The following is a 17,854-nucleotide window of genomic DNA, read 5'->3' as shown; positions in this document are numbered from 1 at the left end:
TGTGTGGCTGCAGCGTGGGTAGTGTCTAGGACAGAAATGTCCTATGCCTTCAGGGACTTGTGGGATGTGCAGGGATCCACATACACTCACTCACACTCACACACACACACACACACACACACACACACACACACACACACACACACAGACAGAGTGAATTCCAATGCTCTTGGAGGCAGATGAAATCTAAAGCAGATAAGTTGTGTAGCATAACCTGCTGCCAATGGGAAACTGTTCAAAATAAAAGAAATGAAGTCAATGTAAACTTTGGAACAGTGGAAATGTCTATCTTGATCCAGTTTTCTTGTGCAAGGATACATACTCTACAAATGCCCCTGACCTTTTTCGACAATCTCATGAAATCCCATCAGTTAGATGAGCAAAAGGCTGTTTCATGAATACTTTAATGCTCTGAGGCCATGACTGAGGAAGGGGTGCCGCTGTGGTAAAGGCTTTGCTTGGGGCTCAGTCTGGACTTAAAGGTGGCTGCGAATGAGTCAGCCCTCTATCCCATGTCCCACCCTGCATCTGTGACCCGAGTAGAAAGACACCAGGGTGGAGAATGAGACGTGCTTGAAGAATTATTGATGAGCCACATGCAGTATTGTGTGTGATTAAATCTTTATTTGTATGTCACCATATACGCACCTGATCCATTATGTATGGGGTGTTCTCCACCAAAGACTGTCAGTAGAATTTACTCATGGTGTTGAGGGTTAAGCAAATAAATGTGACAGGCTGAATCTTCCTTCAGCAAATCTTTGCTTTCAAATTGGTTTGCACATTTGTGTCCTGTCATATTCAGTAATATTACCATATGACACGTACAGTACAGATCTAGAGAGCTGAGAAAATGCACAAAATCTCAAACAGATGGTAACATATTGATCACACATTTTCCTCTGCTATGTGAAAACATCCTGTTACAAGACTAAATGGGCGTTCAGACTGAAATCAGCACTAAAATAATGTGAGGGGTTGTGTTGGTGTGGTAGGTTCAGGTACTGGTGAGAAACAGAAATATGATGTGCAATACAGATTGGATGGAACAATTCAGCAACACGTAACACAGAAACAATCTTGTCATTTGCCATGACAATCGCAAGAAAAATAGTAGATATATGTCCACGTTACAAAGGGATCTATTAGGAACGTGTGCTTTAACATATGTGCAGCGCTGTGCCAGATAACAGTGTGTTGTGGTTGCAGCTCTGTGAGGCTGTTCTCAGGTGTAGCAGCGCTTTGGGGGAAATGCTAATGTCAGCATGCGAACGTGTTCAGAGTAACAGGAGCTTTGCAGGTATTTGGCCATGAAACAAAGTATTGGGAAAATTGAAATTTTGACCTGATGATAGCGCTAGATGATAAGTTAAGAGATCACCAAAGTCAGTAGGATTCATCGTCTGGGGAACATGAATGTCTGCACTAAATTTCAATGCATGCCATTGTCATCTGCTAGCATGGTAAACTAATGACTTTAGAATGAGACAGAAATTGTCCAGAAACCACTTGACATGCATATTCACAGCTTTTTTTTTTTCCTCCAGGGCTTAGTGATTGAGCGAATTGGGAGGAGGCCCCTGCTCATATTTGGTTTCTCTGCCATGGCCGTGTTCTTCAGCCTACTCACATTGTTCCTCAATATCCAGGTAAGCCTCTCTCCCTCCTCTTCACTGACCTCATTCTAGACACATTGTAAGTGGAAAAGTGTCACAATGTACATGCTCAGTATGTGGCCCAATTATACTGTGAACAAAATGCCATCAGGATTCCCACTCTGGGAGAATGAGGCTCTTATACCTCCGCATCGGCAAAACATACAGTATATCTCCTGAATTTATTGTTTGATGTTTGCTGCTTAAAGAAAAAACGGAAAATATGGGATGTAGCTGTTAATTATTTATTTCCCCAGTTTATTTATTATGACAATCCTGCTGCTCTGGAGTTGTAACTTAGAGATGTTCCACCAACATAATGATTGTCGTCACTGCAGTATCTCCTCTTGTTCTCTTATCACAGGACAGAGTGTCATGGATGCCCTACCTCAGTTACATCTGTATACTGGCTGTGATTGCGTCCTTTTGCTCTGGGCCAGGTAAAACTACTGACCTACATTACTGGCTGAGATGTTTTTACCTCTTTCTCTTTCCTGATTTATCTTTTTTCTCAATCATTCCTGAGTTCTCCGCTTCACTTGAAACTCCACTTAAAAGAGATTGAATAATGCTCTGCAGATTTGATCAGATTTCCTAATTCATATTTGGCTGTATTTCAGTGAAACAGTCGTTGAATAATCAATGTGAGTGACTTCACTCGGGTCCTCTCTTTTACAACTAGCTATGGAGCTGTGTTTGCAGTGCTTTTTCTTCTGTCTGTAATTAGAATCACAGTCGAAGGTGCTGTCCTATATTAGCACACAAAGTAGCAGCTATAGAGTACGTATATGACATGGCACTGCAACGGCACAGGGGACAGTGTGCGTGTGCACAGTTGGTCTTGGTGGGAGGTTGACTTTGAGTTTCAAGGTGAGGCGATTGCTGTCACCACACATATACATCCTTTCTGAATAATAATGTCTCCGGGGAGCGTTAATCCAGCAGTGCCTCAGTGTATCAGCATGTGATGAGCAGTAGGGTAGTAGAAAGTGTGGAAACACTGAGACAGAATATAGGCTAATTGAAGAAGCACATTGTTTTTTCAACCCAATCGCCAGAATAAATGCTGCCATTGTATGTTATGTTCAAAATTTATGTTTCTTTACATTTCAGTTTTCAGTTTTACGTTGGGATAGCGCTGTAGTTAAGGTCTCGTTAGGTTTAAGCAGCAAAACCGCTTAGGTTAGGGTTAGGAAAAAAAGTCATGTTTTGGCTTAAAATACCTGGTTTTGTTGCCACAAACACAACTTGAACAGTGGCCTGCTGCTTGACAGTCATGATGCCATCACCTCCTCTTGATGAGGAGTTCAGCTCATATACACGTACTGCTAATCTGAACGAAGTCACTTTGATATGGATTGTAGAAATGTTAATATGATACATATAAAATGTACAAATTAAACGTGTACATGCTTTTCCGAAACATATAATGCCATCATTTTATTCTGGTGACTGGGCTGGATTTTCCTCACCGAGCGGCCATGGTTGTAATAAAGACGTGAAAAAAGACATGAAAAGGTTAAAGTCCTGCACGCAACTGCAGGATGTGCAGCACTGCCACTGCCTTCTATTAGCGTGCAAAACCTGCACTGTAGGTTTGTGATTGTTCAATGCCCTGCTCAGGTGCACTTTTGTGGCAACCACTGAAGGAAAAGTGATCCTTCCTTGTTCAGATCCACTGCACAGCAATGATTTATGGCCTATTGAAATGAATGAAGCCCCTCTATTCTTGGGAATGGTGAATGGCTGGGAGGGAAAAAGAAGGAAGGAAATTCACATGAGATATGACCCCTGCGTTGCTTTGAGCTTGTGAGTGGGAAACAAGGAGCCACAATTCCTCTTAAGTTCTTTCACCATGGATACAGTGGCCCAGATACTTCAAAGTTTGACGAAAACACAGATTCTATGGCTCTCTGACAGTGAATAAAGGGCGACTTTTGCTTTTGATATGAATCAAAGGGCATAGCTGCAGTATGTTTGTACAGCTGCATAGTTATTGGTTATCAAATCAGACACTAAATATATTGTCTCCTATAAAAAGTATGAAATATTTTGTCAGACTTTCATCTGCAGCTATGCATTTTCATCGACCTACCCATCCTCGACAAATATGTCCATCTCTGCATTTAACTACAAACAACCAGAGAGATAAAACACTGTCAGTGTTCTGTTAGATTAGTCATGTTGTGATACAGATCTCAGCAAACAATGAATGACCTCGAGGTAATTTCACTTTCAAATTGCCAGCAAATCACACATTTTTATGATTGTATTCAGACGTGTCAGATTTTGTAACAATAAATATTTAAATCTTGCTTTCAGTTGAAAGGGGAGCAGCTAAAATATGAGCGCAACCTGCATTTACTGATGTGTTTAATGAACCATTACAATCACTTTAGCATTTATTTTAACAGTAACTGCAAGTGCAAGACATCTACTTACTCTCTGAGACAGTGATAACCTATAGTGTCATAGTGTGACGTTCAGTCAGTGCAGTCAGACAGCCAGACCTTTCTCCACAGCACTGGATCAGCACTGGAGAAGGTTCAACTACACCCATTATCATTTTTACTTTTCTAATCACAATCATCTTGGGTGACACAAAGCCCAGGATGCAGTGTTAGTTCCCTTGCTAACTAGTGCCGAGGGGGGGAACTTCTTTTGGTGGAACATTTGCACGTTGATGTTTGTTGCATGTTGATGTTTGTACCTTTAGTGACCAGCTTAGGGTAAACTGCCATGGTTAGCACAGATCAGTGTGTAGGTTGATAGCTCGGAGGTCGTTGCTGTCGTTTTCCACAACGATGGGGGACTTTGAAAACGGTAACACGTAGATGATGGCAGGCATATACCCACAGTCTTCATCCGGTGAGTCAGGCTAGATTGGCTCGTCTGAATCCTCTCATTATTTGGGACTGCACGGGTTGTTTTTAAACTGAGATGCAATTTGCCTCATTAAGTATGAGCCTGGCATGGATGGTAAGTCCAACACTGGGATGAAAGAATATTTGAGTCGCAGCATGTATAAAGAAATAAACTTCAGTGTGCAAACAAGTAGCATCTTTTAGGGGTGATAGAAATTTGGTTTAGATCTGATATCAAGTAATTTGAAGGCCAGGATCATTGATCAATATCAATACCAGTATCAATATTTTTCATTTTCAAAAGTTGTTAATGTACTGTCAGAGAGAAATGTGTCATGATTTATGAAGTTAATGTTCTATTAACAGGCTACCTCTGAATATATTTTGAACTGAATAATTTGCCAAACGAACCACTATTCTCTGTTAATGACTTAATTACGTGCATGTTTGAACACAGTTAGACAGTTTTGATGTTCATCATGTGAATTATCTGAACTAAAGCGGTGAGCACTACATGCATGCACACATCAGGAGTGAGGAGAGGGTTCATGTGCCCAGGATATGATTTATCATGGAGCCATTTTATCTTTGTATTGATGCTTTTATTGATACTCAACACAAGGCTTCGTATCAGTATTATTGATCCTTTGGGGATTGAGCTGCCCACCCCAGCATCTTACATTGCTGTATGTCTGTGCACACGTACACATGTTAAAGCCTTTACAATCTGTCATTGCTCTTTCATTAAAGGACCAAATGCTGAGGTCTGTCTGTCTGTCTGTCTGTCTGTCTGTCTGTCTGTCTTCCTTCCTTTCCCTTTTGAGACTCTCCAGCATCCCATAAAACCCTTTTAGCTAACTTATGATATGAATATGTTTCTGCGACCTCCGCACCATCACTCTCTCTTTCTCTCTGGCCTCTATGTGTCCAGACATAGTCCTTACATACCTGCCGCTGGTGACACACCTGACTGAACTTGTTATCATCCCAGTGTCTGTTCAGCTGCTCCTTCAGGTCTCCACGATATGGAGAATACATTTCCCAGTTTTGTTTGCCGGATCATTTATGCTGCCTTGTGTTCAGCTTCTGCTGCCCACTGTATATTCCTGCTTTGACTACCTGTTGTTGTCCTGCCAACCTGCCCACCCCCTGGTTACTAAACAAACTAAATTGCCTTTTACTCCACCTACCATTTCTCTGCTATCTGCATTTACTTGCCACCCAAATACAATTGTGGCAGATTTTGAAGAACAATATCAAGATAGCAGGAACAAGTCAGATTTAAGTCCTTGATTCTGTAGTAGAAAAATAAAGGGTGCAGACAGAGCAGGTAAACTGGGGCCGGTGATCTGTGAGGGCTCATGCTTTCACTGTGAAGAGAGCTGTAATCACGAACTCAAACCTGATGGGCACTCTTGTTTGTTCTGAAGTGCTCTATTCAGAGAATGTGCTTGTCCATAAGAAATCATAATGGAATAGTGATCTTGGTGTATTTTGTCTTTTTTGTTACTGACCTCTGTAGGTGTACATGGCAATAATTTGGGATCATTTATGGTGGTTTTCTCATATGATATCAGTGGCTTTGAGTATCACCCTGGCTGATATTTCCTCCCAGCATCTCTGCACCCAATCCAGCAGTTTGCAGTTCTCTAAAACTCCTTCAAACTGGAGGCTACTGTGTGTGTGTGTGTGTGTGTGTGTGTGTGTGTGTGTGTGTGTGTGCAAACGTGTGTGTGTGCAAACGTGTGTGTGCATGTGTGTGTGTGCTCATTTACATGGCTGTGCGACTGCTAAACAGATTAATAAGTCTTGCAGAAGAAAGCATCATAACTATGAGCTGCTGGCGCCTTGAGTCAGAATTTCTTAGCAAATTAGCAAGAGTTGGAAAAAGGTTTAATTTACTTTATTTACCATCTGGAAAAATACACTGTATGTGTGCAGATATATGTACTGTTTACAGCAAGATGCACTGTATAATCTCTGGCAGCACATTTCCTCTATTATATCTTTGAATTGCAGAGGCTGGTTTGCTCTGAACGCATTGTGTGTATTATGCATTTTGACCCAGTTCTGCTTCATCAAACTTCCGTCCTTTTGTGCTATGAAGCTTCACACTGAAGAAAATTAGGTGATGGATCAAGGTAGTGGGTCTTCATTGCGTACTTTCCCTGACAGTGATGTTCCTGAAAGGGAAACTCTCAAGGACATCAATTTTAAATTATTTGCTGTGTCTCCTTATTTTTTCTCCTCTAACAGTTTGGTGGGCATACTGGAAGTCTTTGGACTTCTGACTGGCCAACTTCTGAGATGATTATAAGCTGGAGTGAAATAGGTTCAATTGATATCTTGGGGCTGAAAAGTGTAATTTACTTGAAGTTGTTGCCCTCTGCAGCAGTCAAGTCTGCAGCAACGAATGCAAGGTTGTTTTGGGTTGTCTGAAAGCCTGTTGCTTTTTTGGAATTAAAGTGGATAAATGCACCAGCTTGCGTGTCGGTTTGATACCACAGGACTTATACCTGATTTTAATGGAGGAATATACCAACAGTAGGTGAACGTGGGGCTTGAAGTGGATGTATTTTGAATGAATTTTATTGGCTTTGGCAATAAATTTACCATTAAACAGTAATGTGCCAGTTTGTGTGTTTGTACTTTACACAGATGAACATAACATTTAATTGACTGATTAATTACATATAAGTTTTATAGGATCAGTGTCTGTTTGATTGAACACCTCTCAGGCTGGATATGATATGTTTTAAGATAAAGTACATCCTGTAGACTAGAGCGAGGTTTGAATAATTGACATTCTGCAGCATATCAGAAGAATTGTTTGTGGGTGGTTGCTTAAGATCAAGGCATCTACACAATGCTCCAATCCCTCCGCTCAGCACACTTGAAAGTGTGTTAAGTGTTGGGTGTGAGCAGTTGTAAACCTCCCATCCTCTGTGAAATCTCTCATTGTGACACAGCCAGCGTCTCCACCTGCTATCAAAGCTGCCATGTCTGATTAAATCTCTGCATATGTGATTAATACCTTTGTAGTTCCTTTGGATCCTCCTCTCTCTTGTAGAGCTACATGTAATAAAGGACAGGGTTTATATTTCACCCATATGAGCGAGTAAATTCTCAGTACACCTTCCAGTAGATTGGGTCAGGAGTGCACAGTGTTCATTGTACAGTTTGGAGGCGTTTGAGGATTGGCCATTACAAATATTGGGAGGGCAAATTTCCATATTTCATATTTTAGGGAGAACGTGACCCCATCTGCCATCCACTGCAGCGATTACACGCTTGGTGCACATGAACTGACACACAACTACTTGTAATGATAAATGCTTTGCTTTCAGAGCTCTACACATTTTGAACTTCCTCTTGAAAATAAGAGAAAACACTCAGATTTTGTCATACAGCACGTCCAGTTGTTGTGATAGGATGTTTCCCACACTGGGAGTGTGTGTGTGTGTGTGTGTGTGTGTGTGTGTGTGTGTGTGTGTGTGTGTGTGTGTATGTATGTGAGAGAGAAAGAATTACTCAAGGAGAACACCTGGTATCTGGTTTTACATATCTTTACATGCCCTTACGACACACGTGCGGCCACATATCACCATATTCACCGTATGCAGCATTTAATTTATTATCAGAAATAAAATGGAAGAGTCGTGGGATGATTCAGGAAATACCTCAGGCTGGACGAGCTCTGTTAAAACCTGTGCACCTGAGGGTAATACTGCAGGCGGTCACACCCGTCACTTGATGATGGATGATGCCAAATCTGAGGAATGTGGGAAAACTATTCAGATGGGATAGATGTTCTTTAGATAATAGCGGAGTAAGATGCAACAAGATGTAAGGCACAATGGAAAACAGACAACTCATAAAACTACAGTCTAATGAGATGTTTAATGAAATCCACAAGTCGTAATAAATTGGTTTTTCAGCAGCAGTTTCTCGCTGTGACAGATTTGAATTACAGGCTGCAGTTTCCTATTAGTACAGCTCTCCATTTGAGATATTGTTTAGGTGGAACGATGGTGAGACTAAACCCTGTAAAATCCAGCACAGCACTGTGACAAGATCCAGGCGTGGATAAAGCTGTGTAATTTAACATTTTTACTATCAACAAATCCTGTGAAAAGACGAAGACATAATAAATGTATCTTATTAACATATCGTTTGTGTAGCTTTATTCATCTGTGCAACAAAAATCCACTGTAAATGTAATAATAAAGCAATAAAAACACATCAAAGCCATGTCTTTGCATTAGGTGAAGTCCTAAAATATTTTGCCAAAATATTCTATTTGAGCTTTGGAGCTTCAACAATAGTGCGACATGGACACTTTATATTGAAGTCAGAAGTGTTATACACAGGAAGAAAGAACAAGGACAGCATGCTGCTGATGTGCTTTGAGAAATTTTCTTGACCACTGAGTAACACGCGCCACTCTCTCAGTTTTTCCAGTAAAATTCAGATTCTTGCATTCCTTTGCCTTTTCTTGTTCAGCAGCACGGACCTGCAAACTGCTGCATGTGCTGTTTGACACGCACCACACATATGACTTTTAATTGGCACGCACAGCTGCTGGAGCTTTAGGTTAGAACTGCTTAGCAAATTATTCATGGACAGACAGGTTTTCAGATGGTTTGAGGCGGATGATTGACAGGTGGAACTGCCATCCACTGAAGCAAATCCATTCTTCTGCCAAACACAAAAGCTTTTGAGCAGCACCATTAGTGCAGATATATCTAGTCAAAGTTAATTGGGTCCTTTGACTGCTGGGGACTGTAACAGAGGCTCACTGTATAGGCTCCTCAAGCTAGCCATTTTTCAGCTGTCCCCTTAGAGACTACCAAACAAATGGTATTGAGATCATACTCAGTTGTAGGGCATGGACGTAGTGTAGTTACATTATAGCTGCAGAATAGCTCCTTTCCAGTATTTCATTTCCTGTCTTTCTGTGGATCAAACATGAGGTTTCCAGAGTTCTTAAACTGTACTGTAAGTTAGCATTTAAAGCAAAGACAGCCAAACAGTTTTTGACTCCTAGTCAAGTCAAAGCTTCTTCTTTTTTTTGCTTCTCCCAGCAGGCTGACACTGTCATCTCATTAACTGGATATTGTCGATTCTATCTTTGCAACCTTGTCAAACCAGAGAGAAAACAACTCTGCATGAACCTTTTCACAACCGTTGTAATGCCAATGCCCACTGTATATATGAGGACTAACAAGACCAAATATAACAAACTAACATGACCAGATATGACTGCATCGCATTGCTCCTCTCTGCATTCTGCATGGAAATTGTGCTGTCAGCTTTGATAAGTGTTCGTATATATTATAATGGCTGGAGCTGTTGGTGGACAAGGAGCCACACTGATGGAGGCAAGTCGGTAAATATTCACCCACTGAACAGTGAGATGGCAAGATAAATAAAAAAAACATTTTCCCTCTGGTTTACGTGTAGTCCTCAGAGGGCTGTTCCCTCTCTCCTGTCCATATGTACACAGCATCAACTCTGACAGGTGGCCACTGTTCTCATGGGGGACCTCAGAGACTGACACTTCCACAGAGATACTCTGACTCACTTCATTAGTTTGGGACCAGCAGCTTTCTCCTGTGGTACTGGAGTTTCTTGAAGTGGCTTTGACAGACTGTTTAGTGTATGATCATGTAAAATCAAACCACTTTAATTGAACGTCTTTCACAGCAAGGATGTGATGGCAAACACCTGCACAGTGATTTTTCTGCATATGTTAAGTTTTGTTTTAATTACTGAGAAACTAAAGTCTTGAGATTTGGACGGCACTATCAAACTATAGCCCCCAGCTTTTCGAATACGAAGTTTCTGTGGCAGTGCCATTGTGTAGACTCACAATAATAAATGTTCTGTGAATGTTCTTCACATTTATGAGTTGATTGTGTGTCATCAACATATGTGGAATAGATGCAGTTAAAACCAGCTGAATGTGTGACGCGTCCACAGCGAGTTATTTATTCACAAATGATGATTACTTCATAAATGGGGTCTGTTTGATTTATATGTATGCAGTGTACTTCTCTCACTGAAGGTAACAAGATTCTTTGCTTGTGTATGACTCAATATTTGGGGCAGCAGCATCATACTTTACAGTCCTGCAGCTCTTGATGACAGCAGTGGATCAGTTGCTAGTTGTTGCCTCAAAGCATGAATTAACTGGATTTAGATCTCAGCCCTTCTGCTTCCTCTGTGGACAACATTTGCATTTTTTTTTGCACTTATCGGATGCCAAAACACTGTGTTTATAATACTCACAGACAGGATTTCACGTCTCTTGGAAGTTAAATTATGAGTGTTGGGTAAGCTACTTGGAAAGTGGAGTGAACTAAGCTACCAGTTACATTAAATGAAGCTTCACTACACTGAAGCAACCCCCCAGAGACATGTAGCGAGCTAAGCTACAGCAACATGCCAAGAGTAGTTTACTGCACCGAAGATAGTTTTACACTGAACCAGCTTCATGGTAAGTCAGTGCTATCTCAGTGATCAGTAAAACTGTTGGTTAAACAGATAGGCAGGTAAAAAATATAGTTCAGTTGTTTATTAAACAATGAGCTGTGCTCTCTGCTCTCACTGCTCCAAAACCTGCTGTTGTACGTTTGGCAATGCAAACAAACAACAACAAAAATATGCTCCCAATAATAATTATGTTGAGAATGTCTGTATGTTCATCTATGTGTGTGTGTGCCTGCGTGTGTACCTTATTCCTGAGGTTGCACACTAAGCACCTGAACACATATTTTCTCTGGGTTGTTTTACGTACACTCTTGGCCACGTCGACTCCCTAAAGTTGAGTTTCTCTGCGTCGTCACCCTGTGCCATGTTTCCATCAACTAAGCTCAAGCTTGCTTGTCTGTATTCTCCTGCAGCGGAGACGTTGTATGCACGAGCACAAGCATTGGTATGTGTGTTTCTGTTGCCTACACATACACGTCCATGTGTGGTGGTGGTGTCACCTCCTGGTCCTTAACAGTTTTATTTCAGCTTATTTCATGCTTGGGAAAATGTGGTTTGTGTGGATGCTAACACACTACTCGATGAAAAAGAGCAAAGCTAGCAAAAAGCTATCTGATTCAGAAAACAGTGACTCCAACCACAGTACACAGATATCCAACTATTTAATCGTTCGTCATGACAATCTTGAGGTAAACGGCAAAAGTGCGGTGTTCCTGTTAAACCGCCGGAAATGTGCATCTGTTTCCATCATTGGGCAACCGTTCACCACATTCATCACACAAAAGGAATGATATCATACACTCTGAATCTGAATGTTAAAAGGCGCTTGAAGACAAGACAAGTCACTGCAGATGCGAGTGTTAATTTGTCTGTATGTGTGTATTCAGCCAAGGTTTTCTCCAGCTCTGTCAGCAGTGCAGATCTAGGGTGGAGAAATGTCTGGCAAGGAGAGACCAACACAGCAGCTGCTCGGTAAAGTGGCTGTCATTCATCAAGCCATTGTATTTTCATATCTGATCACTATGTGGAATTGGTGTGTGTTCTATTCACAGCTGAGAAATTATATTAATTAATCCTGGTGACTCAGTTATCATGTATAACAGAGATTAGACTGTTGCCTAGGATGAAAATAAACATTTCACAGCCACGTTGCTACCCCTCAAACTTAACACTGCAGTCTGTGTGGAGTTATCTTGGTGTGTGTCTTGTGTAACTTGAGGAAACCTGTCGTTTTTCTCCATCACTGAGAAATAACTTTAGCAAAAGCTCATATTGCACTTTATGTCACTTGTTGTACAGACAGTGGAGTCAGCAATGTCGGCAAAACACTGAAAAAGAAAAACAAACTTGAGGTTTACCAGTTATTCTGAGGAAACCTCCTCTCTTCTTTATCAAGTGCGGCTGATGTTTTCCATCTGTCTGGTTGAAATCATAAATGCTTTAGGCTTGTGTTTGTTTTGACGACTCCACACAGGCCGGCTTTAGAGGGAAACAATGAAACAATGAAAGCAGATGATCTGCAGGCAGAACCTTTTGAATTTAAACATCAAATTTGTGTGGCCCTTGCAGCCACCCACCCACTGCAGTGAATCGCTGAAAGCAAGCATTCTGTACCTTTGAATGAAAAGAGGAGAAACTAGATGGAATATTACTTCCTTTGATTTATGCAAATTGGGTCTGTATTCAAAGTTGTTGTTGTTTCAATTTGTTGTTTGTTAGTTGAGTTATTATTTGCTCATAACTCAACTAACAAAGGTTAGCTCAAATCTGATGAAAGGGGAGCAAATGACTTAACTTTGAGTGTGTGGTAATTGAAATGCTGCAGGCTTTGTGATGATGACACAAGTCTCAATTCTTGTTTGAACAGAATTAAAATGAGCTAAGTGACTTTGCTCACCTTTGCGAAGCCTAAATCCCTCATGTGGCTTTAATTTTGGCCAATTGTGTGCAAAAGGGCTTGAACCAGGGATTACTGCTTGTGTCTGTATTGTCTGAGCCACCTCTTGAACCATTTTCATAGCTTGTTGGCTGAGCGACACAGTCAGACTGCTCGAAACTCGTTAAGTCGAGTTTCGTCACTTTGATGACTCAACTGTTGTCAGATTTTTTTCAGTATTTGAACGTATAGCTATCAGCAGCAGAAATATGTGTGTGTTACATCCTCTGCAGTCTATTTTGTGCATGCATAATTTTACACAATGCTCACACAGTTGGAACCTTTGTTAATTACTGGAAACTCCGAGCACGCTGAGACCTAAAGGCAACTGACCTCCACTGGTTTTCTGCCATAAGCTGTTTCACACATATTTCAGGTTTATACAGTGACATTATTTGTGAAGCTGTGTGACACTATTACTACAGTAAATAAATCTTCACATGGCATTTCCTTTAAATAGTGAAAATCTGCTGTGTAATCGTTTCCAGATCTTACTCAGGTGCCACCAAGGCTCAAGCTCAAGGCTGTCAGAGGTGAAGGCTTTTGTCCTTGAGGAGGTCAGGCTATAATTATGTAATTATTTCTGCACAGCTACCAAAATAGCTTGTTCTCTGTTTTTCCGCCGCTAATGCTTCATGTTAATTTGATTAATTGGATTATAGGCAGGTGGCTGAGGATCACTTGTTCTGTATATGTCAGTTGCTCCAGTGCATTTGGGATGCGAATAGGGATTCATGCTTAAATAGAAGTCAATGGAGGGCAAGAGCATCTTGGAAATGTGCATCAGCATTATTGTATTTCATGGTCAAGGTGAGGGGTCTCAGGTGTTTTTCCTTCAGCATCTTTACTATTCCTGGTCTGGATTTAAATCAAAACACTCACTCACTTCAGTGGCCAACAAATGAGTCCACCTGGTGTTTCTGAATTGTATTTGTGAGACAAAATGCTAATTATATTCTTTTGTGTGCTATGGTGTGAAGCTGCCTGGAAAGCAGCTGAGGCAGTTACTATAGATACACATTGTTCAGTGATAATAGGGAAATAATTGCTGTTTAAATACTGTAATTGTTGCTCCCCAGCTTTTATTTCCTTTTCTTGCCATACATTTCTTTTGTCAAAATATTCATTCCATAATGTAAATAAAGTACTTAATTAAAGTGAACAGGCACCAGTAAACAGGTGCTTTAATTTAACATACAGTTAAGCCATCCAAGGGAATTGCTGTATTTACGGCTGCTTTTAATGAGCTATTAAAGCTGCAAATTTTTGCCACAGGGCCATTATTCCGCAGTAAGACTGTAAAAAAAATGTTTTAATAAAAGAATGATTGCATGCACAGTTGGAAATGTACTGCATCAACTTTTCCCAGAATCGTCCACATGGACATAGCTCACCCAGGTGAACAGTCCAGAAATGTACTGACCTTTAACTTGCCAGGCTCATGCAACGCATTGACTATTCTGTCTCTCACAATCAATGCAGTCGATTGGAGGAGTCAGCGAGATAGAGAATTTTTGATAATAATCCAAAACTAAAAAAAATACTCCGGCCTGTCAGCTTTGGGTCAGGTGGTTGAAGAAGATTTCTTTCTCTCAACATGTCGTACCGTTTTGCAACTCTCAGATCCATAAAATGTAATGAGAGCAACATTTGGCCACAACTTCAAGGATCATCCATGGGTTGAATCTGTTTTTCTAATCATGGTGGTGAGAGATTTTTTAATATGCATGTCAGTGGAGCTTAGATGGGCAACAAATGAAATCACAGCTGTTGTGTCACGAATAATCAGTGCTGTAGATGTAATAAAGGTGTCCAATTAAGAGTAAATGAAAGAATAAAACTTAAAGTTGGATCAAATGTGCAGCAAAAAAGTTGTGCCACTTCTGACTGTGAGGTGATAAATATGGGTTGTGGTGTCAAACGAAATAGGATTATTGTTTTCACAAAATTGTGTTAACTGCTCGGCCATTCATTTATAGCAGGAAGGTAATATAAAACCATCATATAACTGTCTGCAGTTCATCTGCAATGCACGCAAAACAACTGTGCAGCAAATTAGAGTTTCCTCTTTTGAATTTTTGCTTGAGAGCTATGATTTTTTGTAGTTTAGAGCACGGTGGAGCAGGGCCTGTGGTCTTGACATACTTGGATGGTATATTCACTCAACTCTCCTGGGAAAAGACCATAGCTTGAAGACAAACAGAGAGATGGTAACAAATTGTTGACAGACAGGCCTTGGAAGAGGAGACAGAAGATCATTGAACAAGATGAATCACCTTTCACCTGCGAATGTGGAAATAAACACGTGCTGGGCAGCCAGACTTGCTATTGTGAGAGTAGGCAGGTAATGAGAGATACAGGGGCTGAGATGTGAACGACAAGAGTGACATCCACTGCTTTTTAGAAGCCACAAGCAAGATATACAGGGGTAGAAGCGATGATTGGAGACTCTCTGTGGAGTAAACTGGAGCCAAGGTGAAACCTAATGATGTGTGGCAGCCAATATAAGAACAACATTTAATTAGAGGAGCAAAAGAAATGAAGGAGGAAGTAAAGGCTGCTGGATTATGAGTTTGTGAGAGAGAAATGTTCTCTGTACAACTGAATTTATTTGTGGGTGGCTGTATATTGTGTTTGGTGCCTCTGATCATCACTGTGTTTACCACCTCCTTTGGTTAATATGTGGTTTTATTTATTTTGTATTTCTAGTACCCAGCTATTCAGTCTGTATTATTTAATATTCCAATCTTGCCATCCTGTGTATGGCTTGAATACATTGTCATTAAGACTTAATGAACTCTCCCTATTTCCCACTTCAAATATGTTCTGTGTTTATGGACCCTATTTTCCCATGTTTTTGTGTCTAAATGATTAATGGGGACAAATTCTTTTGAAATTGGTCCAGTATTCAGCCGCAAAACAGGCTGCAATGTAATCCCTGTGGATGTTTTTGCATTGTCAAAGCATGTCCATTAAGAGTATTTTCGCCACTGACAGGCTCAGATTCCAGGTGTTCGCCAACAATATGAAAAAGATCTCTGCAGAGATACCTTTTTGCTAAAGATTAAGATCCTTTTTGTTTAACTAGGAATAGCCGCTGTTTCGCTCTCACCAAAGCCACCAGACTCCATATACAGAAACAGTAATTTTATCATCGTAAAATGCACCTCATTTAAACTCAAAAGAAACAAAATAAAACTCGCCGAAACCTTCTTGATTTGTCTTTTCACTGTTCCTACAATCATCACTAACTCTGGTTTAGTCGAAATAAATTAGGAGAGGAACAAATTAGGAGAGGAGTGAGACATGGCAGACATCTGAGGAACATTTCGAATATTTTCACACACCAGAATTTCACTTTTAGTCCCGGTTCATTACTGAAAATTTTAGTTGGATTAAAGTCACATTTAATTTTTTTTTTTAATTTTTACTTTTTTTTAATCAAGATTTAGTCTAGTGGAACTGAGTTATAATTTTAGTCTCATTTTAATCAGTATTTCAGCCATGACAGTTTTGTGATACTGTAATAGATTTGGCTGAAAGATTTTCCTTCTGGCAGTAAAAACTGTTCATTTACATTGTCATTACAAATGAGCCCTGACATAAAAGCATGTCGAATACTTATACTCAAAAATTTTGTTGACAAAATTTACACGGGTCATTCATTTCCTACTTTCCCCATCGAATACTGCTGTGCTTCCTAAGACTGAAGCCTTCTGTGAGATTGGTTATATTCCCTCCATGTACACCAACCCCTGAGACTGAGAGGTGTAGACTCAAAAGCAGGAAACAATGTTTTCTTCACATACACTGTACGCTGTGACATTGATCATCTTCCAGGAGCCGGACCTCCACGGGGAAGGACTTATTCTCCTTGGGATCCTGAAACATTAGCTGTGGAAGACTACACTAGAGATTCCCTCACTTCTGGATTCATCCCTCGCTCTACTCTGCTGGCTGCAGCAGGCTTTACTTTTGTGAAATAGAAAGGTGGTTTCCCCCGTAACCGCTCTCTGTAGTTGTTTCTTCTTGTGCTATTCCTCACTGCACTATTAAGAAGTCATCTGCTGGATAAATATCACTGCTAACCAAGTCCTGCTTAGAAACAACGATTTGGGTTGTTCAGACGTCTATGTCAGATTTCACAAAGAGTGCAAAGGCTGAGCAGGAATTTTCATGAATGAAAGTGCAGTTGTATCATTGCCCCAGTTCTGAACAACCCTGACCTTCTACAGTCATTTATAGAGGAGGACACTTAGACATTTATTCCTTAGTGACTGCAACCTCCACATGTGCTCACCATCAGTCCTCCAAACAGTGTCTTTCTGACTTACTGGGTCCATTCCCAGACAGCATTGGTCTTATTGTCGCTGGATTTAAATCCTGACCTCCATCCCTCCACAGTTAACTCCAGTATCATGGTTGTTGCTGATCTTCAGGCTACATTTTTTTTTTCATCCCGGTGCAACAGCAGCGTGATTAATCATAGTTTTCTGTCTCCACTGACTGCCATGTAATATTGGTTCTAATCATGGCCACCAATCTGCTCCATGGCTCTGCTCTCTCTTGGTTGATATGATCACTACTCTCTCCTATGGTTTCTATCTGCAATCTTTAGTCCAAGTGGAGACAACAAATGAGGACCTGGAGATCAGGCTGCTTTTCAGCCATGGTTTTTCTGGTGCGGGCAGACTGTGAGTTCAGTTCACTGCAGTGTTCTGCTGCAGGGAATTTGACTAGTGAGTGTCACACATGCCTCAGAGAAAACAGTGTGAAGCAGCTGAGAGGTTTCAGTGCTGTTGTTACGACCTTGTTGAGGGCACTGCCAGTTTTTACCTCTGCCAGGATAGGTCAGATACCTCATGTTCATGACAGTGTGGCTATCACCATGGGATCGTCCTCTCAGG

The 17,854-nt window shown here is 40.8% G+C and overlaps 1 protein-coding gene across 1 annotated transcript in view; it reads left to right on the top strand.

The window, feature by feature from the left end:
* slc2a9l2 (solute carrier family 2 member 9, like 2) overlaps window positions 1-17,854 on the top strand; it is a 98,911-nt gene that overhangs the window by 54,782 nt on the left and 26,275 nt on the right. Inside the window, exons 10-11 of the mRNA XM_076753398.1 lie at window positions 1,548-1,649; window positions 2,020-2,095. Coding sequence (XP_076609513.1) covers window positions 1,548-1,649; window positions 2,020-2,095 — 178 coding nt within the window. The remainder of the gene's footprint in view (window positions 1-1,547; window positions 1,650-2,019; window positions 2,096-17,854) is intronic.

Source organism: Chaetodon auriga, chromosome 2, assembly GCF_051107435.1.
Source record: "Chaetodon auriga isolate fChaAug3 chromosome 2, fChaAug3.hap1, whole genome shotgun sequence".
Classification (NCBI taxonomy): Eukaryota; Metazoa; Chordata; class Actinopteri; order Chaetodontiformes; family Chaetodontidae; genus Chaetodon; species Chaetodon auriga.
Note: the sequence above shows the minus strand (reverse complement) of the source record. Positions and strands in the feature narration are given on the sequence as shown.